The following is a 24,575-nucleotide window of genomic DNA, read 5'->3' as shown; positions in this document are numbered from 1 at the left end:
TGTCATAAAAAAAAATTGTTTGGGTTCTGTTTCAAGTAAAAAAAAAAAGTTGCAGAAATTTTGAAAAAAAAAGAGAAGAAAAGAAGAAAGAGAAGAAAGAGAAAGTGGGTGTTTGATCTTTGAACACGAAATTGAGGCAGTTAGAGGTTTTTTTTTTTGGCAGAAAATCGTGTACCAAATCCCCTTATCTAGATTCTCCTCTGAATTCTGAGCGTTTTGATATATAGTGGGCCTCATACGGACAACCGTAGTAAAAGTTATGAGCATTTGAAGTTTACTTGTCATATCTGTAATCTTATCTGTTATCCTATCTGTTATCTTATTTGTTATCATATCTGTTATCCAACTTAAATCTAATTTGTTATCCAAATCTGATCTATTATCCAAATCAAATCAAATCAAATTTTTTTATCCAAATCAGATTTGTTATCCAAATCTAATCTGTTATCCAAATCAAATCCAATCTGCTATCCAAATCAAGTCCAAGTTGTTATCCCAAATCAAATCTGTTACTCTGATAATTATATTGTCTTTCCTTTTATTTTATATTACCATGTGTGTCTAATTCGATCCATCCAAGAACTTAAGAGGGAGTGAGTGGTAAAAGGCAAGAGTGAAAACATCACACAAAAGCCTATATTGAGAGCATCAAACACGAGTGAACTACCATCAAAGAGAGAAAACACGTGAGTAGAGTGTGGTGAGGTCCTGAATTTTTATTTTTTTTAATTTACTGCAAAATTCTTTGTTCCTTAATCATGGCAAGAGCTGGTGACAATGGTGGTGTATATCATCAACTGGACGAATCTCAACGCTTATTTCTGGACGCGTGGACTACACAAATGCAACGTTTGTTGAACCGTAACAAAGAAAAGCCCTACAGACGAATAGCCAAATCTTATTCATTTACTCTTAAACCTCTATCCCCTAGAGAAGTGTGTGATGACCAAATCAGAATGGGAGAAAAGAGAGAACAAGAGAAAGAAAATAGTGAGGCACCACAAAGGAATATAAAAAAGAAGAGTGATACACCCGAGGAAAAGAGTGATACACATAAGAGAGAGAATGATACACATGAGAGAAAATTTAATTATTTTGCAGAGGCGAGTGAAGTGAGGAAAGTGTTACCTGCTCATGAACCACTCAATCTACAGTATTGGAAAGACAGTAAAATTTCTACTGATAATTCTAATGAGTTTACTATTTCTATTTCTCCTAGTGTTCAACCATTATTGCAGGAATTTAAAAATGTCTTTCCTAAGGAGATTCCTCATGGACTACCACCTTCAAGAGGCATAGAACATCAAGTTGATCTCCTCCCCGGAGCTTCATTGCCTAACAGGCCAACTTACAAAAGCAATCCCCAAGAGACTCAACGTAAGGATGCACATGCCAAAGTTGAGTATGTAAAAAGATTGTATGACCAAGTGAAGGTGCAAATTGCAAAGAAGAATGAAAACTATGCCAAGCAAGCCAACAAGAAAAGGAAGGAAGTTGTACTTGAACCCGGTGATGATCCTGGACATTTGAGGACAAATGTTTTCCAAGAAGGAGGGAATGATGAGAATCATGAAACTGGCTAAATACAGGCTAAAGACCCAAGTGGAGAAGGACGAAGGCCCAAGTGGAGAAGGACAAAGCCCCCGAGTGGAGAAGGATGAAGGCCCAAGTGGAGAAGGATGAAGGCCCAGAGGCAGAGACACTATCAAGACTATTAATTTTTGCTGAAGGCCCAAACTAATTTGAAGGCCCAAGTTAAATAAGTTTTTAGTTATAATTTATTTTTATTGTAATTTTGGCCCAAACCGTTTAGAAGGCTCATGTCTATTTTTATCTTTTTGTCCAGCTACACTATAAGTATGGGTTTTTGTTTTGAATAAAAAAAACTTTTGACATTTGATAAAATTTGGTGAGAGTTTCTCTCTGAGTTCCTTGTTGAACCAATCTCAGACTTATCAAGGTAATCCTTGTGGCGTCTACCCTGACTTATCTTCCTTCACCGGAAGTGGCGTCATCCAAACCTCCGTAGCCTGTATCAAACGATCCACTCCTACTCAGGTTCACATCATCCCTTGGAGTTTCTGTCGCATGGTTCTGTTATAGCTAGTGGGCACATACCTTTTTCTCATCACCCTTTTCATCTCAGTCCATGTATCTACCTCTCGTCGTTCCTCTCTCAACATTCTCTTTGGTATTTATGCCACCAAACAAAGGGCATAGTCGAAGAATTCAGCTGCTGCTAGCTTGACTTTCTGCGCATCAGTGTAGTCATTGCAGGCAAATACGTGCTCAGTTTTCATTTCCCAGTCCAGGTAGGCATCTGGATCACTTCTACCGTTGAAGGGAGGAACATTGAGCTTTACTCCCTCAACCCGGTTCTGCCTCGGTCCGTCATTACCGCCATTGTTACCTCTATTCCCATCTATATTTCGTCTAGCATTCTGATTGGCTTGGTTCTCCAAAGCTTCTAGTCGTCCATAGACCTCCTCTGTGGTACGGTCTAGCAAACGTTGCATCTGTGCATTCATCGCATCCACTAACAGACGTTGAGCGCCGTCCAACTGATGGTACTAACAGACGATGAGAATCATGAAACTGGCCAAATACAGGCTAAAGACCCAAGTGGAGAAGGACGAAGGCCCAAGTGGAGAAGGACAAAGCCCCCGAGTGGAGAAGGATGAAGGCCCAAGTGGAGAAGGATGAAGGCCCAGAGGCAGAGACACTATCAAGACTATTAATTTTTGCTGAAGGCCCAAACTAATTTGAAGGCCCAAGTTAAATAAGTTTTTAGTTATAATTTATTTTTATTTTTTTTTGACACAAAGTTTGAAAGACACAAGAAACAAGAACAAGAACGTGACAAGAACGAGAACAAGAACAAGAACGCAAATAACAGAACAAGGACAAAAACACAAACCTAGACAAATTACGAAGAAAAAAAATAGGATAGGATAGGATAGGATAGAACCTGTATCAAGAGTCGAAGCTCTGATACCAGATGATGTGAACTTGAGTAGGAGTGGATCGTTTGATACAGGCTACGGAGGTTTGGATGACGCCACTTCCGGTGAAGGAAGATAAGTCAGGGTAGACGCGACAAGGATTACCTTGATAAGTCTGAGATTGGTTCAACAAGGAACTCAGAGAGAAACTCTCACCAAATTTTATCAAATGTCAAAAGTTTTTTTTATTCAAAACAAAAACCCATACTTATAGTGTAGCTGAACAAAAAGATAAAAATAGACATGAGCCTTCTAAACGGTTTGGGCCAAAATTACAATAAAAATAAATTATAACTAAAAACTTATTTAACTTGGGCCTTCAAATTAGTTTGGGCCTTCAGCAAAAATTAATAGTCTTGATAGTGTCTCTGCCTCTGGGCCTTCATCCTTCTCCACTTGGGCCTTCATCCTTCTCCACTCGGGGGCTTTGTCCTTCTCCACTTGGGCCTTCGTCCTTCTCCACTTGGGTCTTTAGCCTGTATTTGGCCAGTTTCATGATTCTCATCAATTTTAGTTTTTATTTTTATCCTCATTTTATTATCAATTTTTTACTTTATCAAATATTTTTTATTTAATCAACTAAATTTTAACTTTCGTTAGTTTATTTACTAATAATATCAATCACACTCTAATTATAATAAAAGAAAAATAGTAAATTCGGTAACTCGAGGATGAAATTGAAGACAAAAGCGAGAGAATAACAATTAAAATTCAAAACAAAAGGATGACGTGTATATAAAAAAAATTCCTGCATGAGGCATGAAAGCCTAAATCTCATTGTCATTGACTCGCACACTCTTAATTTCTATACGTTGTTTTTTTTTCATTATCAACCAACTAAAAATTATACAAAAATAATTTTATAATAATTAAAAAAATCAACAAACTTATCATCCATATTAATTTATCCTTAAATACTTATAAAAAATCTTTACACTTTTAATGCACATACTATTTAGTTTATATAAAAGAAAAAAATTAAATATAGTTTTTTAGTATCTTTAGAACTATTTTAATTATTTTTTTTTTAGTAATTTGTGATAAAAAGTTATATTTAAAATCAATACAACTTATATTTTAATTAACAAATAAAAATAAAAAAGCTGTATTTTTTTCTTATATGAAATCATTAATAGAAGTAGTCTGAATGAGACTGGATAATTCTTTTTTTAGACTTTAGAGCTACACAGAACCACAGAAAGAAAGAGAGAAACCAAGATGCAGCAGCCAGCAGCTAAAGATGACTTTCGCGTATTTTGTTAAACAATTTAATTATTACTTTTTTTAATAAATCCTCATTAACCGAAAACTTATATTAATAAGTTTAGGTATAAAATTTATAAAAATACTTTCAAAAAAATTAATAGAATTCACTGACTTTCTCTACCCTTCCAGTGTCCTCACAATCTCTTATACTGATAATTCGTAATTATATTCAGTACATATATTTATAATTTATAATTTATTTATTTATTTTCAAAAACCTGATGTCTCTTTCGATTTTCATTTTTACCTCTGTTCCTCTGTGGCCATTTAAACAATGAAAATGGCATATTACCCATCATCCTTTCCCCTCTGTAGGAAACACCCATCATTGCCCCCAACAATCCTTTTCAACCTTAGAAACCTGAGCTTCCAATATTATTCCCTCTCTTCTATTCTTTCCACTTTTCTCTTTCTCTCTCTCCTGTGTCCATTTTTTCCTTCTTTTACATAAGCTCCATAGTTCCATAAATTCCTCCCTCCTTTTCTAACTATAAAAATTATAATCATACTTTTTTTAGAAGAGTTATAATCATACTTAATACCTTTATTTTTTTTATGATTTATTATATTCATTAACTTAATTTCTTAGTTACTACAATTAAGACAATAATTAAATTTATTGTAACTAAAATATTACTTTAAACTTTTTAATTACTAATTATAAAATTAATTAAAATTTACTTCTTTTTTTTTTCAAATTACAAGTATTTTTAAATGGAACTGATTAAGTTAATTAAGGTAATTGTAAACAACAAAATTATTTCTTTTCAAATACATAACACAACAAGTCTGTAGTTGGTGTGATAGTTGAACATTCTTGGTAAAAAAAAAAAAGAGATAAAAAATGTCATCAAATATTTCATATTAATAATATAATAAAAAAAATTTAAAAAATATTAATTAAAGTCAAATAACTCTTTATCAATTAATCTATACACTTGAAAGTCATGTTCTACTCCTATTCTCTACTTATACATTACTTTTAAAAAAAAATTAAGCATCAAAATATATTATCTTTTTTTTTATCATCATATTAATATGAAATAATCTTTTTAGAAATAATAAATAATTTTCATTGAAAATCATAAATACACATAAAATTAATATTTTTCTTTTTAATATAATCTATTTCATACTCAATTTATCAATAATGTTGAATTGAAATCATAAACCATTTAATTAAAAAAATAAAAGACAACTGCTACCACATTTGTCTCAATGGTTAAGTGCCCATGTAAAAAAAATGATGATTTATTCCTGATTAAACCTCTCAATTTAAATATCTCCCTCCTTTCCATCCCACACTCCCCCCACCGTTTACCGTATAGACCACAACACGCGAACAACACAAAGACATCAATCTCTTGTTGTTGTTGTTGTTGTTTTTCCAGAATGGACCCTTGTCCTTCATCGAACACGAACACCGTGAACGGTTTCTACACGTTCGTGAGCCGGGGAATGGAGGAGCTGGAGCGAGCCTTCCTAGCCAACAACAACTTCATCTCCGTCCAGTTCCTCCAGAAGGTGGTGTCCCTCCTCCGCTCCCTCCACACCCAGCTCACCCTTCTCGTCCACAAGCTCCAGCTCCCCCTCGGCGACAAGTGGCTCGACGAGTACATGGACGAGACCTCCAAGCTCTGGGAAACCTCCCACCTCCTTAAGTCCGCCATCTCCAACTTCGAACCTTTCTACTCACAGGGCTTCAACCTTCTCTCCTCCCTCGACTCATCCCACCCCCACCTCTCCCCCCAGGTCACTCAACCCATCTCTCTCCATACACATACATTACTACTCAATTATCATTCTTTTTTATTCATCTTCTCTTCAATACAAGAAGCTAACTAGCACTTATCAATAGCTTCTGATACCTTGATTTCGGCTTGCAACGTCCAAAATTTTTAGTATTTCGTGACTTTAACATGACGAGTAACAATTGTGACCGCATCTGTCGTATTTGTCTGCAATTCTCTGCTATATCGAAAATTGGGACGGAATTGCAACTGTAATCTAAAACCTTCTTAAACATATTAGTAAAGGTTTTAAATTGTGGTGTCGTGATTACTGGAGAACAAATGCGCTCGATGCAGCAGTAATTGTGGTCGCAAAAACAGGGGTGGCAGACTGATTTTTTGTTTCTTTTTTTTTTTTTTTTTGAAATTTTGATTTTTTTATGTTCATATGAATAGGAAATAGTATCAAAATATTTACAACAAACTCACCTGCTCAACCAACTAAGCTAAACTCCCTTAAAATTTTTTGGAATTTTGATGGCAATATAATTGTGTAAACTAAGGTGCTTGAATGGGATTTGTGGTTGTTGTGTCCGGTGTTAAATTTCTGAAGGTTAATTGTTTTATGTGGTGATGTTTACAGATAGTGAGGGCGATATCAGGGTGTAGAAGAGAGGCTTTGGGATTGGAGGAGCAGAACCGTGCTCTGATGGAGACTCGGATCCACACGCTGTGTCTGCGTTTAGACGAGAGGGTGTCCGTGGAGTCTAAGCTGAACGGCTTCAACGGCTTCAGGGGAGTTCTCTACGCAATGAGGAACGTGAGTTCGATGCTTTTAATGATCCTGCTGCACGGTTTGGTCTACTGCTGGCCGGAAACCTCGGAGTTGGTCGCCGGAGGGTACGAGGGAGGGAGGATGTTTCTGGGGTCGGCGGTGATGGTATCGGCGGCGAGACTGAGGCAGCGGGTGGCGGTGGAGATGCGCGGCGCGGCGGGGCCGGGGATTTTGCTGTACGAGTTTAGGAGGGCTAGGGTGGCTGTGGAGGAGCTGAGAGGGGAATTGGAGGAAGCCGAAGGTGGTGTTAGGGAGAGAGTGGAGAGTGTTAGAGTGTGTTTTGGGGTGCTTAGATCTGGAGCTGAGAACATTGTTTGCCAGCTTGATGATTTCTTTGATGAGATTGTGGAGGGGAGGAAGAAGCTTTTGGATTTTTGCAGTCATAGGTAAAAAAAAAAAATGATGGTAAATAGTTTTTAGAAGTTAAAATAAAAAAAAAAGAAAAGAAAAGAAGAATGCGCTCATTTCTTGTTTGCTCGATTAATTAAAGAGGGGCATGTGGTTGAAAAAAATGAAAGGTAGAAAATGGTTTTTGCTTTGTTGTTCGGTTTTTTTTTTTTGTTCACTTTTTAATTGAAGAGCTAGAAATGAAACAGATGATTTGTTTGGATCTTGTTTAAGGTTTTGTTAATTACGGGTAAACTCGATTGATTGATGAGATGAGAGGATGAAACCGCAATTGCGGTTAGAAGGGAATTGCTGACTGATAATATGTTTTCTAAAGCTAAGATGTTGAGAGGTTGACCTAAGTTTGAAATTTTGTGTAAGTAAACGAAGAGGGTGTTATTGTTAAAGAAACAAATGGGTGACCCCAAAAATGTGAAACAGAAAAGGAGTAACTAAAGATCAGTTATTCACTTCTCAGTTGCTGAAGATTGTTGTGCCTTTTTAATATTTTCAATTATTTGAAGCATATAATGCCAATTTGGTGGATAACTATTTTTTATAGCGCTTAAAACGATAGTTTTGTTCCTCATTTTAATGCAAAACATTTTCTGTAGTTTTAACCCTTTATAGTCTTTACAATTTTTATCTCTTTCTTTTTGTCTTTCTGATGATTACTGGGTTAGTTACCGTAGTTGTACTCCAAAAACGAAAGTTAGTTATCGTTGTTGAAACTTTGGTGATGCTGCTGATAGCAGTGAAGAAGATTCTCTAATTGAATGGGGTTATGGGTTTAAAAACAAACCGACAACAGATTAACATTGGCTAGCACGAAAACTAGATGTTGACATGTTTTGCTTCTTTCTCTAACATCACAGCCACAAACATGAAAGGTATTAACCACATAAAAAAAAAACAAATGTGGAAAGAACCCAATTAAAGAAAAAAAGGCTAACTCAAATGACCAAAGAAAGCAAAGATGTCAGATATGTTTAAAATTCCTTTTCTTTAGCGGTGACTGATTTTATTTTACTCCAAAATACTATTGAATTTGAAAGAAAGAAAGAAAAGAATGCCCTCGTGAGTTGTTATAGTAATGATTAATGATTCTACTCCTGAAATAATAGAATGGAAAGCTTAGGGGCTGTAAGGAGCACTTCTGAGATTCCTGAAAGCTTTAACGCCAAAAGCAAACTTCTTTTGCTCCTAGGAAGCTTTTGTCTGATTCGGTTCTCCTTGAAAGCAACGGAGATGATGATGATGATGAAAAATGCTCACCATGTCATGACAAGTCTTTTCTCTAAGAATTTTTTGGTGTTTCAAAATTCTTCCACTTGTTTATTTATTTTGGGGTGTGAGGGGATGTTTAATATTTTTCACAGAATTTCAGTGGTCACTTTCTCATTTCTAATCTGTATCTCATGCTTTTTGCCCCTTGCTGGAAATTCATGGCTTGCCTCCTTACAAGGGTTCATATGTATGAGTGCTGCTTTTAAAAAAAAACAATAAAATACAACACCGAAGGAGCAAGCATGCAGATTGCAGACAAAAAAGATGTGTAATATATCGGTGAAAGTCCAGCATGCCAGATGCCTAACTGGCACAAATGGTGTTCCCTCTAATTAAGCAATGGCTGTCGTAAGGTGAATAACCATTGTATTGAGTAAGAAGTGTCATCATGGTTTAATGTACAAACAGTGAAGGCTTAGGTAGAATCCAATGGTGTTCTCAAAATTTAATTCATCTATACCACAAGCAAATAGACTCCAGAAACAACATAAGCAGATAACAATATATCCATACATGGCTATAAATAATTCGTGCATTTTGTCAAAAATAAATAAAATAATCTCATGCACACTTGAAATGACTTATCAACATGAGTACTGAAAGACAATACGTCTCTTTTTATGTACTAATCTGTTCAGAAGTAACATGTACATACGAAAGTTTCGTCACAGACAAAGTAGCAAAAATTATGGTTGAGAAGAGAACCCTTTGTACAATATCAAAGTCGGAACTAAGCAGCTGTTGATGAGATTTATGGCTTTGACAATATGATCTCACTTCTATTTTACAGAAGCTAACTTCGTGACGATATGAGCTAAAACAAAACCAAATGGATTACCACACTATATGTAGTAAGCCAAGACTTGCCATAATAGATTTAATGGATATACGGAGGCAGCTGATTTTACAAGTTCAAATCAAATACTGAATCCTGGCAATGCAAACAGGAAGCAAACGTTTCAACTTGATTGCTGAGCTCAATAATATCTTTACTATTCCGAATACCCCCCAGGAAAATCTTTGCATGATTTCCCATGTTCCCTCTGTACAATCCAAGTTATCTGAGCAGTCCTATAACAAAAACCATCAACTTTACCAAAATCATCTCCTACATAATCTCTTTATGTCATTGCTATTTGCTGGAGTACCAGAGTAGGAAAGAAATTAAAGGTCTTCTTGAGCATAGTAACTTGCTTATACAAAGAGACCACACAGCAATTGGCTTAGAGTACAAGAATTAAGACAGCACTTGCATCTTATTGTTGCATATTTTAGGCAGTGTCCTGACTAAGAATATCTCCTCGAGAAGAGGCTAGAGATGAATAAGGTAGTCATAGATTCTTCGACTAGCATAAATTACCTCAAAACAAAATAGATTTGAAAGAATATTTGCTTTTTACAGGACTATTTACTTAATGTGTGGAAGTATGCCAAGTGAAATTGATGGAATTCAGAGAATTCTTATTTATTGGTATACTGAATTTAAAGATTTGGAAATTTGCAAAGAAAAAAAATACGAGTTCAATATATTCTTAATCAAGCACAACTGAAACTACCAGATATTCATTCAAATAGGAGAGCCACTTAGCAATTCTCACTCCACCAGAAAATGTAGAATTACAAACGGCACATTTCTTGAGCATGATGTAGCACACCTCAAAGACATTCTCATAATTTCTTTATGCTTTAAATAATAAAATGATTTAAAGAGTATTCTCATGTCAACTTCAACTTCAAAGACATAATTTACAGTTACAGGAAAAGGGAAAAAGAGCATTTAGAAGCATGAATGAAATACACCTACAAAGACATACTGGAATACATAATTTAACAAACCAAGTAAAACATATGGATTTATACTATTCCAAAACAATATGATTTGATGGAAGTTAAGTATCAGCCAAGAAAACAACATAAGATTTGTTTGCCTTCTCCTTCCCGGTCCCTAGCAAACAAACCTTCTACAAATGCTTTATGAATATAGCTTCCAAAACACAACAAGAAGAAAAACAGAGACAAACAAAACAAATATCTTGTGCTTGCAAAAGAAAATACCCCATTAAATTCGAACTGGAAATTTGTGTAACACTTTCTAAGCCTATTCATAATTTTTACAAAGTGCATATTGAATTAAGGTACATTAGATTAAATTCCAATACATCATAGAGCTATTAAAAATATGGATTCGTTTAAAATAAGTCTACATGAGTTTAGAATTGCTGCAGCCAGTCAACCAGGAATCATGATATATAATGTCTTGATCAACCAGTCAACAATATAAATATAAGAATAGCATAAATATCAAATTGAAATAGATAAAATCATATGAACTTTAAACAGTAATGAATTAATGATATATGAGCAAAGGTCTAAAATTTAGTTATTTAAGACTGGACCACTTTAGATTTTTTTATGCAAGAAGCCTAAGCTATTTAACCTCTCTTTCTTCAACTTCTAATTTCTTCAAGTCTTTAGTTGATTTGTCTCCATTACCAGACAATAACTGAAGTTTCTTGTTTCCTGCTATAGGACTAATTTGTTTTCACTTGAATGGGCCAAAAACCAAGGACCCAAAAAGAATGACCAACAGCCCACATTATACGCCACCAAATCTCCGGTCATAAGAAGTATTCACAACTCCCAAACTTTTGTCCTTAATCTTCAAATATCTTCCAGGCCACCCCTGTTTTAAGACATATTTAATAAAACTCAATCCACCAAGTTTCTTAGTCTTAACCTATCCCTAAAATTAAAAATCTCAGTCAAATTGCTTAAAAGCTTAAGTCGTTCTTTCAAATATTTTACATCAATTAAAAATATTAGATTAGGAGAAACCTACATAAGGGGAAAAAATTATCTGATTTTAGAAAATAAGACCCCAAAATCGTAGTTCTAAAAATGCATTATTACCTCGGAATAAAATAAACTATTATGTTAATATAGGGTGTAATCACTAATCACAATACATTTCCACCTTAGTCAACGGGGTTACTTGATCATAAGCTTATTCAGCAAAAAGAATTGAAGAAAAAAATCTACAGGGATTATGTGCTAACTAGAGGAGCAAATTCATTTTAAATCACGAGGTGGTAAAGTGAAAATAAGCCAAATCAGAGTTATTCAAACAATCACCGGATAAGTTATTCCTCTTAACACATATAAACCCTTTGTTTTCTATATATAACAGAATCATACAATTTTAATTTGTTAGAGACAAAGTCATAAATTCTAAGTTGCTCATACAATTGCACTATTTTCCACCACCATCACACCAAATAATAAATTTTTATTATGGAAATACGGCATAATCATTCAAAATTCTGTTATAATGTTTGAGACATATTACAAAATGTGGAATAAAAAAATACCAAATTACCAATTAATCCAAGTATTGTTAGATCGCACAACAACAGATGATTGTGAGTCTCGTTTGTCGCTAATCTACATTTTCTTTTCAACAAAGCAGATGCTAATGCACTTTTCTTCACCTGTTGAATGTATGGTTTGTACATTGGAACCTTACCTTGTTCTAAAGCAGTGGCTGGAACAGCAGTGTGATTATTGCGAAGACCCCCTTGCAATGATGGATATAAAGCAAAATTTATCTTCTCCTCCTCAAAAGGACAACTACTATCTTCTCCCGGGTTTTATAAAGTGAAAAAAAAAAGAAGCTAATTTTAGCTTATCTGAAAAGCTGATTTCAACTAATGCATAAGCTAATTTTCGCTTACAGGAGAAGCTTTTTTATTTTCTTTTCATTTTGCTTCTTATTTTCTTCTTCTATGAGTGTTAATGGAGAAAGTTAACCAAACACGGCCTTATATTGGTCAAACATATATGCCATTTCTTCAATCAACAATATTACAAGACAATACGTCAAGACCACAATCTAAGCTGAACATCCTAACAAGATAATCGTAATCCAAGCTTGAATAGAACAATTCTAAAAAACAATAAAATCCCCAAATCCAAAGTTAAAAACCCTAATTTTAAAATAAACTCGTAAACTTTGCAGCAGTAGAGAACCTTGAGATGTCTCTGCTTTTCCCACTCCCCATTGATGGCGTGGATTTGACCGAGAACCTAAAAGGTAAAGCTTCGAAGGTTGTAACTGTTGTTCCTCTGCTTTCATGTGTTGAGCAGCGATGATTGAAAAAAAAGAAGGTGCATTTGTTTAGTTTAAGGGAAGGAGTAGAAACAGCAGAAGCAGCGACAGCAGCGTGTGACGAAGGAGCAGCGGAAAGAGCGGCGTCGAGTGTTGGGTGCGGAAGTGGTAGTTGTCTCCATATGGTGAAAGAGAAGGGTCGAGGGAGAAAGAAAAGACAAAGTGGGTTGGTGAGAGTCACCAAGGGAATAAGGAAAGGATTATTGGAGAAGAGTGGAATTGATGCTTGCCGTGCAATTCACGGCATATATGCCAAATGCCATTTTTTCACTTTAATGCACCTTCTCTCGGGCTTTATTTTTAATATATACCAGTTTAAAAACTGAGAAATCGTGATTGGGGAATCCAACTTCTCAAGGTTTTTTTTCTATTTTTTTTAATTTTAGATTTATATTTTAGGAAAAATAATTTTTATTGATTTAATTTTTTTAAAAAATATATATATATTTAAAAAATAATACTTATTTTTAAAGAAAATGATATTATTAAATACAATTTTTTTTACGTATATTATTTAATTTTTAACAATTGATAATATTTTTGGTTTAATAATAATTAATTTATACAAGACTTTCAAACTTTTTGATTTTTTTAAATATTTTTTATAAAAAACATAATAAATATATAGTTATCATATGTTAGTTATATTATATAAAGAAATTAAAGCACTCAAATAACGAAAAATACTATCAATAACAATTGAAAATAATGAAACAAAATTGAAACATAATAAACAAAATATAATAAATCGAAAATAACGGAATATACTAATAATAACAATTCAAACATGAAAGTTACAAAACTAATCATAGTTTGAAAGATGTTGTGCAGTGGACATGTCTTCTTCCACTAGTTGGATTATTGGTTTGTTAAAAATAGTTAAAATTTCTATTGGACAAAAAACGCTTCTAGTAGTAGGATTCTGTTAACACCTTTAGCACGTCTTCATTGGTCTTCAACTCTATTATTTGACATTTGATTAATTAATTTTTCTGAATATTTTGTATGGTCTGACTAATTGTGATTCGTGAATTGCATAAAGGGAACCCCTATAGGCGCAACTTGTTTGATAACATCCTTGAGTTTTTCGATGCTACATTCGGAAGGAATTTCAAATCTTATTAGGTTTGTTCCAGTGAAGGAGTAACCCAAAAAATCACCTTGTCGTGGTATCTTTCACTTGTCGTTGTAATATTGCATCATGAGTAGGAGTGATGGTGGATCGAAGTAGGTTGAGTATACCATCAGGTGTTTTGTTGATGGTACATAATAATTCTATAGGACCAACACATGGGTGTTGGAAAAGTGGCCTCAATAACTTAAGAGGGGGTGAATTAAGTCTTACAAATTTTTTACACTAACAACCTTTAATCCCCTTTTAAATGATATGCTCAGAATGCAGAAGAAGAAGAAACAATTAATTTAATAATGTTCTTTTAACTGTGCAAGACAAAATAATCTATAATAAAATAACTGAGATAAGGGAAAAGAGAATTGCAAACTCGATTTACACTGGTTCGGCCACTTCCCGTGCCTACGCCCAGTCCTCAAGCACCCACTTGAGATTTTTCACTATCTCTATAAATCTTTTATAGACTTTGAACACACCTTGGGATCCCTCACCCTTGTGTTCAAGATTCTCTAAAAGACAACCAGTCTCTTGATTAAAATTCTCACAATCCAAGAGACAACCAGTCTCTTGATTACAACTGAGTTTCTGAGATGAAAAGAAAGATTTCTCTCATTTAGAGTAGATGATACAAATATATATTTTGAAGGGTCATGACTTTTCAAATTGAATTTCAGGAGTTCCGTTACTGGTAATCGATTACACACCAATGATAATCAATTACAACTTTTAAATTCAAATTTCAAAACCCTTTTCAAAAGTTGATTTGTAATCGATTACCAGAGTCTTTAATCTCTTGGAAACAATTTTTTTTAAGGAAAAAACCAATCAACTAGTGAGATTGTTTGAGGCCTTATCTTTTTCTTGATCTTGTTTGCTTGACCTTGAATTAATCTTGAAGCAATGCTTAACCTTTGAATGTTTGTTGAAGTAACCTTGTAAGCAGCCTTGTTTGATTCTACTTTGGCATCATCAAAACCTTATATTCATACATTCACATTCTCCCCCTTTTTGATGATGACAATCATTATCAAGCGAATTCTTTTCGATATCATCAAAACTTGAAACCTGCATAATTAACATTCTTCCCCTTTTTTACGATGACAACAATCTATAGGTTAGGAGTAAAAAAGAATATCTATTTGGGTCGTTTACTTCCCCTTGATTTTGCAATGATTGCTTATATGAAACACTTGAAGGTTTTATAGATTTCATATATAAAAAGTTGTCCCATAGAGAATAGATAATTCCCCTTATTATCTTATCTTTTATCTATCTCTCCCCCTTTGTCAACATAAAAAACAAATCATAAGCAAAGAAGAGAAAAACATTCAGCAATTTATAATGAATTAATAGACTAGAGCATGCCATACCATTCAAAGTATCATTTCTTGGCCTAATAGATTTAGTCTCATCAAAAGCAAATATGAGAATCAAATGATACCAAAAGGCCTTTATCACATAATTGATGAACACTTGATAAACTATGTTTAAGACCATCAATAAGTAAAACATTTTCTATGGAGGTAGAAGAATTCGTACCTATTTTTTCAACTCCAACAATTTTACCTTTGTTGTTGTCTCCATAGGTCACATGTTCACTATTTTTGGGAGAAATATGAAGAAACTTTGATGCATCTCCCGCCATGTGTTTGGAGCAACAACTATCAATGTATCAACTTTGCTTCAAGGAATCCATCACTCATATAATTATATTTTGATTTTGGTACCCATATTTTCTTGGGTCCTTGAATGTTAGTTTTGACTAAGGATCCTTTTGGAACCCATACCATTTTTCCAATCCTACTATCATTCTTTCTAATATAACATGTTGATGCACTATGACCTTTCTTACCACAATAAAAACATGTTAAGAAGGGAGAACTAGTCTTTTGAGTGGAGGCAAAGAAATTTTTATACATCTTTTGTTGATTTTCAAGATTATATCCTAATCCAGCCTTATCAAAAATACATCTTTGTTTGCCTAATATAATATCTAAATTATTTTTACCAAGATTAAATTTGACAAGAGCAATTTTTAAATCTACAATTTCTTCTTTGAATTTATCACAACATTCACATGAATGAGAAGCTTTATTGTTTTCTTGTATTAAGTATTTTGTAGAAGATTGGTTTTTATCTACTGATTTTAAAATTTTAACTTCAGATTTAAGATTTTCTAACTCTACATTTAACTTCAAAACTTCCTTTTCTAAACTTGAAATAGTTTTCTTAGAATATGAAACTAATTTGGCAAGTTTGACAAATTCTTTATGCAAGTCATTGAATGCATCTTGGAGTTCATCAAAAGAAATAAATAAGTCATAGTTAGAAGACGTTACCTCTTCTCTGCTTTCATAGTCTTTGGCCATGAGGCCTAGATTTATGATTTCATTTTCTGAATCACTTGATGAATTCATGTCATTATTTTCCCAAGTGATGTATGCTTTCTTTTCTTTCTTATCTTTGAAATTTTTCTTGTTAGATTTTTCCATTCTTCTTTTAAAGATAAGACAATCAAATCTCAAGTACCTAAATTGATCGCATTCATAGCACTTTGGGGCTAAAGAGGAATCTTCTCCTTTCTTCTTTGGATTGAGGTTTGGTCTCCTTTGATTTCCTTTGTTTCTCATAAATTTATTGAATCTCTTCACAAAAAGTCTGAAATCATCATCTTCTTCTATTTCATTCAAGTCCTCTTTGTCACTATCTTCTTGAATAGAAGATCAGGCTTTAAGTGCAATTCCTTTTTTTTTCTTGTCATTTTCTTCATGTTGGTTTAGTCTCATAAGTTCCATTTCGTGTTCCTGAAGCTTTCCAAAAAGAGTTGTAAGAGTCATGTTAGTAAGATCTCTTGATTCTGTAATTGTAGTTACCTTTGGTTGTCATTGCCTGCTTAAACATCTCAACACTTTGTTAATGAGATCTTCATTAGGAAATATTTTTCCTAATGATGCAAGATGATTAACTATATGTGTAAATCTCTTTTGCATATCTTGTATGGTCTCATTTTGATTCATTCTAAACAGTTCATATTCATGTGTGAGAGTGTTTATTCTAGATCTCTTGACATCAGTTGTGCCTTCATGGGTTACTTGTAGTGTATATCACATTTCTTTTACATTTTTACAATTTGAAAGTCTAAAATACTCATCCATGCCCAATGCAGAAGTAATTATATTCTTGGCTTTTAAATTATATTGAACCCTTCTTCTTTCATTTTCGTCCCATTGTTCTCTAGGTTTTTCTATAGTTGCATATCCCACTATTATTGTAGGAATGAAAGGACCAATTTCAATGGCTTCCCATATATTTAAATCTATGGCTTCTATAAAGATTTACATTTGGGTTTTCCAATAGTGATAACCCTCGCCATTAAAAATAAGAGGCCTATTAATAGAATTTCCCTTAGGAAATGGAAAGTTAGATGAAGTCATAATTATTCTTGAAGTTTTTAAACTTTAGACAAGAATCTTGCTCTGATACCACTTGTTGGACAAGTGGCCTCAATGACTTAAGATGGGGGGAGGGGTGAATTAAGTCTTACAAAATTTTCCCACTAACAACCTTCAACCCCCTTTTAAATGATAGGCTCATACTGTAAAAGAAGAAGAAACAATTAACTTAATAATGTTTTTTTAACTGTTCAAGACAAAATAATCTACAATAAAATAACTAAGATAAGGGAAGAGAGAATTGCAAACTCGATTTACACTGATTCGGCCACTTCTCGTGCCTACGTCCAGTCCTCAAGCAACCCACTTGAGATTTTCCACTATCTCTGTACATCTTTTACAGACTTTGAACACACCTTGGGATCCCTCACCCTTGTGTTCAAGATTCTCTAAAAGACAACCAGTCTCTTGATTACAATTCTCACAATCCAAGAGACAACCAGTCTCTTGATTACAACTAAGTTTCTGAGATGAACAAAAAGATTTCTCTCCTTTAGAGTAGATGATACAAATTGAAGATCCTAGAGGAATTTCTCTCTTTTAGAGATGATAATACAAATTGAAGTTCCTAGATGAATTCTCAATAGATTTGCAAGTGTTTGCCCAATAGTTGTTGAGAGAGCATTTGACAATTAAGTTCTCTTAGAACATCTCTCTCTTACTTTTTGAAGTCAGACACACATATATATAGGCCCATTGTGTCTTTTCAAAATGGTTTGAAGAGATGTGTCTTTTCAAAAAGCTTTTCTGAAATTTTATCACTGGTAATCAATTATAAGTTTCTGGTAATCGATTACATGGTTATATTTTGAAGGGTCATGACTTTTCAAATTGAATTTCAGAAGTTCCGTTACTGGTAATCGATTACACACCAGTGGTAACCGATTACAACTTTTAATTTCAAATTTCAAAACCCTATTGAAAAGATGATTTGCAAAATTGTCTTCTGGTAATCGATTACACTGCCTGGTAATTGATTACCAAAGCCTTTGATCTCTTCGAAATCATTTTTTAAGGCAAAAACCAATCAACCAGTGAGATTGTTTGAGGCCTTATCTTTTTCTTAATGTTGTTTGCTTGACCATGAATTAATCTTGAAGCAATGCTTAACCTTTGAATGCTTGTTGAAGTAACCTTGTAAGCAACCTTGTTTGATTCTACTTTGACATCGTCAAAACCCAGTATTCATACATTCACAGGGTATTGCTCATTGCATATTAACATTGTGCAAACATCATCATCATTTTTCAATTGCAGAGAATGAAAAAAAGATTGTTGACCTACATCTATGGATGGTTATCGATAGTATATTTCATCCACAAATTGGTCATCTGTTAGCCGAAGGATGTTGTGCATTCTACTCTTGAGTGTCTCAAAAGAACACTCATCAAGAACTCACATTAGTATTGAAGTAGGGCATTGAAAATAAGCACTAGTTTGGTGGTGAATGATTGATCCATTTGACAAAATGAACGTCAATCTTGAGTTAGAAATGGTTTGGGTGTTTGTTTCTCCCAAGAATTCCATAGTATTGAGATTGAATATGGTTTGTGAAGGTATGTTGTGTGGAAGTGTGTGGTTGTATTGATGGTGTTTGGTGCTATTTATAATTGTTTGAATATTTGCCCCGTTGATGTTTATTGAGACATGTCATTATTGTAATTTCACTTTTATTGGTATAGTGCATAGTATTGTGAATTTCAACTATGATTTTACCCTACTACCTGGTGCACCAAAAATCCATTATTACTTTTAGACTAGAATTTAAATTGTGAGTCATCAATTCAATGTCAGTTTTGTTGGTGAAGCATCTATTGTTTTTTCAGAGACGTGGGTAAATTACAAAGTGTTGTCAATTTCAACTGTGATTTTACCCTACTACTTGGTGCACCAGACCGTCCATTATTACTTTCAGACTTGAATGTAAATTTTGAGTTGTCAAATCAATGTTAGTTTTGTTGGTGAAACATATAGTTTTTTCAGAGACTTGGATAAATTGCAAAATGTTGTGAATTTCGATTATGAGTTTACCCTGCTACCTGGTGCACTAGACGTCTATTATTATTACTTTCATACTTAAATTTAAATTGAGTTGGCAATTCAATGTCAGTTTTGTTGATGAAACATCTATTGTTTTTTAGAGAGGTGGTTAAATTGCAAAGTGTTGTCTATTTCAAATTTGATTTTGCTCTATTACTATATGCACCAAATGTCCATTATTATTTTCAGACTTTAATTTAAAATTGTGAGTTGTTAATTTAATGTCAGTTTTACTAGAGAAACATCTATTGTTTTTTCAGAGACTTGGGTAAATTGTAAAGTGCTGTCAATTTCGATTGTGATTTTACCCTACTACTTGGTGCAATAGACATTCACTATTACTTTCAGACTTAAATTTAAATTTTGAGTTGTCAATTCAATGTCATTTTTTTTGTAAATAATAGAAACTTGATTAATTTGCACAAACTTAGATAAGACAAGTGTCTGCATTTTAGTGAGTTGTCATTTTTTGGACCAAATTGTCAACATAAATTGAAACAGATGATTTATTTCATTACCTAAATTAAGTACTACAAACAACAACTATGAAATGAAGTAGGCAATGCAAACTCACAATGACTTAATGTTAAAGCACTGAAAACCAACATTGCACATCATGGGAAAACCTCAAAGCAAAAAGAATTAACACACGAATCATCCCCAGATTACAAACTTCGTTTGAATATTGGTTTGTAGGAAGGAGACATGTTACATCCTTACGGCCCGGAAGAAGAGTCACTATTACTACCATGGTCTTTGACCCAACAACTCTCGTATTCATATAATAGGTCCTCAACATTGGAGGTTAAGTCATGTTGTTTGGTGAGTTATTGTTGTCACAAATTGTGGCAAATAACTCCACGAATGATAGTATTGGGTTATTGTAAAAAATGTTGAACATTTCTTGAGCGTCAGGATCATTTCCCAGAATAAAACATGTGTACATATATGGTTGTCTTGACTCAAATATGAGGCATCAAAAGCGGAGATGTTGAATATGTTAGTGTGGTTTAATGTTTATTTTTTGGTGAATAAGTTCAAGCAATTGTGTAAGGGTTATGACCTTGTTGATCATGAAAGTTTTTGTGTTGTTACTAATGAAGGTGGTGCCCTCATTAGTGTTACAGATTTGGCTGTTGTAGTAAACACAAACATATGTAGCTAGGTGACACATTGTAGTAGGGGTTGAGATGAATATTTGAAAGTTCTACAAATGTTTTCAACTAGTAGTGATATTTATAGAATTTGTTGGTTGCAAACAGGTGTTCACTGTTTAGTCACATGCACTGGTAAATTGCATGTGAGTCTGTCCAGCACATGACCTCGAGATGCGATAAAGGTCAGTGGAGATAAATTTTATAAATTACATAAGATGGTCACTTAAACATTGTTTTAAGGGTGAAAAACATACTTTTTTTTATTTTTTACTATGAATTTGAGGCCCTTCTTGATGAAACTGTTACATGATATTTTTTTTTATTCTTTAATATCAAAACTATGAAATAAATTTGTCATGAATATCTTTAATGTATTAGAGATAAAATTGTCTTTAAGGGTGCAAATCATTTTTTTTTTTAATTTTTTACTCTTAATTTGAGGTCTTTCTTGATGAAGTTGTCACCCGATATATATATATATATATATTGGATTCTTTGACGTGAAAACTATGAATTAAATATTTCGTGAATATTTTTAATGTATTGGAGATAAATTTTATACATTGCATAAAATGACCACTTAAACATTATTTCAAGAGTTGAAAATATTTTTTTAAATTTTATACTCTTAATTTGAGGTTTTTCTTGATGAAATTGTCACACGATATATATTTTTTATTCTTTCACATGAAAACTATGAGATAACTTTGTCACGTATATTTTTAATGTATTAGAGATAAATTTTATAAATTGCATAAGATGACCACTTAAGCATGGTTTTAAGGGTGGAAAACATATTTTTATTTTTTTACTCTTAATTTGAGGTCCTTCTTGATGATGAAACTATTACAAGATATTTTGTTTAGATTCTTTGACCTGAAAAATATTAAATAAATTTATCACGGATATTTTTAATGTATTGAATATAAATTTTATAAATTGTATAAGATAACCACTTAAATATTGTTTTAAGGGTGAAAACATATTTTTATTATTTTTCACTCTTAATTTGAGATCCTTATTGATGAAACTCATACACAATATTTTTTTTATTCTTTGACGTAAAATCTATGAAATAAATTTGTCACAAATATTTTTAATGTATTGGAGATAAATTTTATAAATTGTAAAAGATGACCACTTAAACATTGTTTTAAGGGTTGAAAACTTTTGTTTTATTTTTTACTCTTAATTTGATGTCCTTTTTGATGAAACTGTCACACGATATTTTTTTGGATTCTTTGACGTGAAAACTATGAAATAAATTGGCCATGGATATTTTTAATGTATTGGAGATAAATTTTATAAATTACATAAGATGACCACTTAAACATTGTTTTAAGGGTGAAAAACATAGTTTTTTTTCCTCTTAATTTGAGGTTCTTCTTGATGAAACTATTACATAATATACTTGTTTTTGGATTCTTTGACGTGAAATCTATGAAATAAATTTCTCATGAATATTTTTAATGTACTAGAGATAAATTTTATAAATTGCATAAGATAATCACTTAAACATAACATAACATTGCATGTCCACTTTAACATAATTTTGAAATCTACATTACAAGGGTAGTTAAACATAGTTGATCCCATTATCACAACATTTTATACTTCAATGACGAAGATGATGACCAGTCACACAGGGCGGTGGACGTCAATTACGTTGTAGATTTCTTCTCTTTTGTATCATTGGTTCTCCCTCATGATCATGATGTTGTTGTTGTTCTATCTCAGTGTTTTCAATGTGGGTTGCTACAGCTGAAGAACTTTGTCCTTACTCTCCAAACGAATATGGTGCATTGAACTATTGTAAAGAAATTAAATATGATGCCACAGAATTTGGTGTATTCAAATCAACACCAAATAAATTGGTCATCCATTCATGACTAGTTGCGTTGACTGACTCGTACGTCTAACCAAAAGTTTGATGAACAGGTAAAGGAGTACAAAATATTGACTGAGGATGTGGAACTGGGAAATGTGTTTCTTAAACAATTGTCCTTAGAACATTATGGGTAATTGTTGTGTGTGGATCATTTAGTTGTTGTGCAATAAACAAGAACAAAATAGTGTTTTGTCTATACCATTCCATATACTCCAGCGTATGTGTCACTAGTCCTCTAACCTATTGTCCAGTTAAAATATCATTGCATTTGTTTTTTCATATATTAATTCACCCTGCATGATATTCCATCCCGTCACTGTAATGATTGTCTCATATGTCAATCTGGTGAAGTCGATCAAGATTCATGGGATCAATAGGGATATCTTGATGTAGTCCAAATTGTAGTCTGACCCGGTTTGTTTGATGTCATTCCATAATGGGAAAACAAATAGTTGCAATACATGCAGACCAAATCTTGTGAATGTATGAATACATGAATTTTGATGATGTCAAAGAAGAATCAAACAAGGCTGGTACAAAGGATAAGCATTGCTTCAAGATTAATACAAGATTATTTCAACAAACAAAGCCTTGCTTCAAGATTACTTTAAGATCAAGCCTTGCCTCAAAACAAAGTGTTTCCAAGACATGCAAGGCTCTGGTAATTGGTTACCAGGCAGTGTAATCGATTACTAGTAGACAAGTTTGAAAAATTGCTGTTAAAAAGGGTTTTGAATTTGAATTTTGAACCTGTAATCGATTACTAGATGTTTGTAATCGATTACCAGCAACGAAACTCTGGAAATTCAAATTCAAAAGTCATGACCCTTCAAAATATAACTGTGTAATCGATTACCAGTGAAAAATTTCAGAAAAAGCTTTTTGAAAAGACACATATCTTCAAACCATTTTGAAAAGGCACGAAGGGCCTATATATATGTGTGTTTGATTTCAGAAAGCAAGGGAGAGATATTCCAAGAGAACTTCATTGCCAAATGCTCTCTCAACAGCTCTTGGGAAAACACTTGCAAATCTATTAAGAGTTCATCCAGGAACTTCAATTGTAATATCCTTCTCTTAAAGAGAGAATTCTTCTTTTTTTCTTCTTATTCAAATAGATTGATTAAGGGGCCGAGGGTCTCTTAAGTTGTAAGGATTCCTGAACACAAGGGAAGGGTTATCCTTATGTGGTTCAAAGTTTGTAAAAGGAGTTTTACAAAGAGAGTGAAAAATCTCAAGTGGGTTGCTTGAGGACTAGACGTAGGCACGGGAAGTGGTCAAACTAGTATAAATCGAGTTTGCATTTCTCTCTTCCCTTATCTCATTTATTTTATTGCAATCAATTTTGTCTTGCATTGTTAAAGAACATTATTAAATTGATTGTTGCTTTTTCTTCTGCATTCTGAGCCTATCATTTAGAAAGGGGTTAAAAGTTTGTTAGTGGGAAATTAATTCACCCCCTTTTAAGATAACTGAGGCCATTTGTCCAACAAATCTCCCTGTCTCTGTATGTATGTCTCGGTAAGTGCTCTTCAAATCCTATATATGGGACCCAAGAAAATTGAAATATATGCTAACAATGCAACATTAGTAAATGTTAATATGTACATATTGATGGTGTCGTTGATGATAGTATTATACCTGATGACTCTCCATATGATCTATACGAGATCTATACCCGACCAAGTCACCATGAGGTGTGCTCCTATGTTCTAATCGACCACCACTCCATCTGAAATGTAAATGAAACAAAACCCCTATTCATTGTAATGTTATAATCCGCGTCATTGGAATTAAAATTTTAGATTTCACTATTTGTAATAACCTTTTAGCGAGTGAATAAGTTGTTTCAGGTCCTAAGACTTTTGGTGCAATAAAAGGCATGTGATACCAAGCCCATGACTGCAATAGTATGGCATAACCACCTATAACTCTACCAACCTCCGATGATGCCCGACACAGTTCTCTGTACAGGTTTTCTAAACAAGCAAAACCCCAACTATATTTTTTTATGTTGTCGAAGTCATGTAATAGGTTCAAATACATTAGATGAACTCTATTTCCAATTTTATCAAGTATTAAAGCACCATCAATCATGTACATTATGTAAGCTCTACACTTGCATTGTAGTTGGTGTATTGTTGGTTCTTCAGGTAATGGTGCACGCAAGATGCTAAGCAACCATGTCAACTTCAATGCAGCTCCCTTATGTGTAATATTTAGAGGGACTTTGC

The 24,575-nt window shown here is 33.4% G+C and overlaps 1 protein-coding gene and 1 long non-coding RNA gene across 2 annotated transcripts; one reads left to right on the top strand and one right to left on the bottom strand.

Annotated features, from left to right (window-relative positions):
- The first annotated feature begins 5,546 nt into the window (after positions 1-5,546).
- Positions 5,547-7,441, top strand: LOC100805100 (uncharacterized). The gene is made up of 2 exons (XM_003543731.5): positions 5,547-6,020; positions 6,642-7,441. Exons 1-2 carry the CDS (start codon positions 5,661-5,663, stop codon positions 7,221-7,223), a joined length of 942 nt encoding a protein of 313 aa, XP_003543779.1. The 5' UTR covers positions 5,547-5,660; the 3' UTR covers positions 7,224-7,441.
- A 1,658-nt stretch (positions 7,442-9,099) lies between these two features.
- On the bottom strand, positions 9,100-13,127 carry LOC121173290 (uncharacterized). Its single transcript, XR_005887786.1, has 2 exons — positions 12,031-13,127; positions 9,100-11,190 (listed from the first exon to the last, which is right to left on the bottom strand). It is a non-coding gene; the product is annotated as an uncharacterized lncRNA (long non-coding RNA).
- Between the last annotated feature and the right edge of the window lie 11,448 nt (positions 13,128-24,575).

The sequence above is a fragment of the Glycine max genome, chromosome 13, assembly GCF_000004515.6.
Source record: "Glycine max cultivar Williams 82 chromosome 13, Glycine_max_v4.0, whole genome shotgun sequence".
Taxonomy (NCBI): domain Eukaryota; kingdom Viridiplantae; phylum Streptophyta; class Magnoliopsida; order Fabales; family Fabaceae; genus Glycine; species Glycine max.
This window is presented reverse-complemented; position numbering and strand designations above follow the sequence as displayed.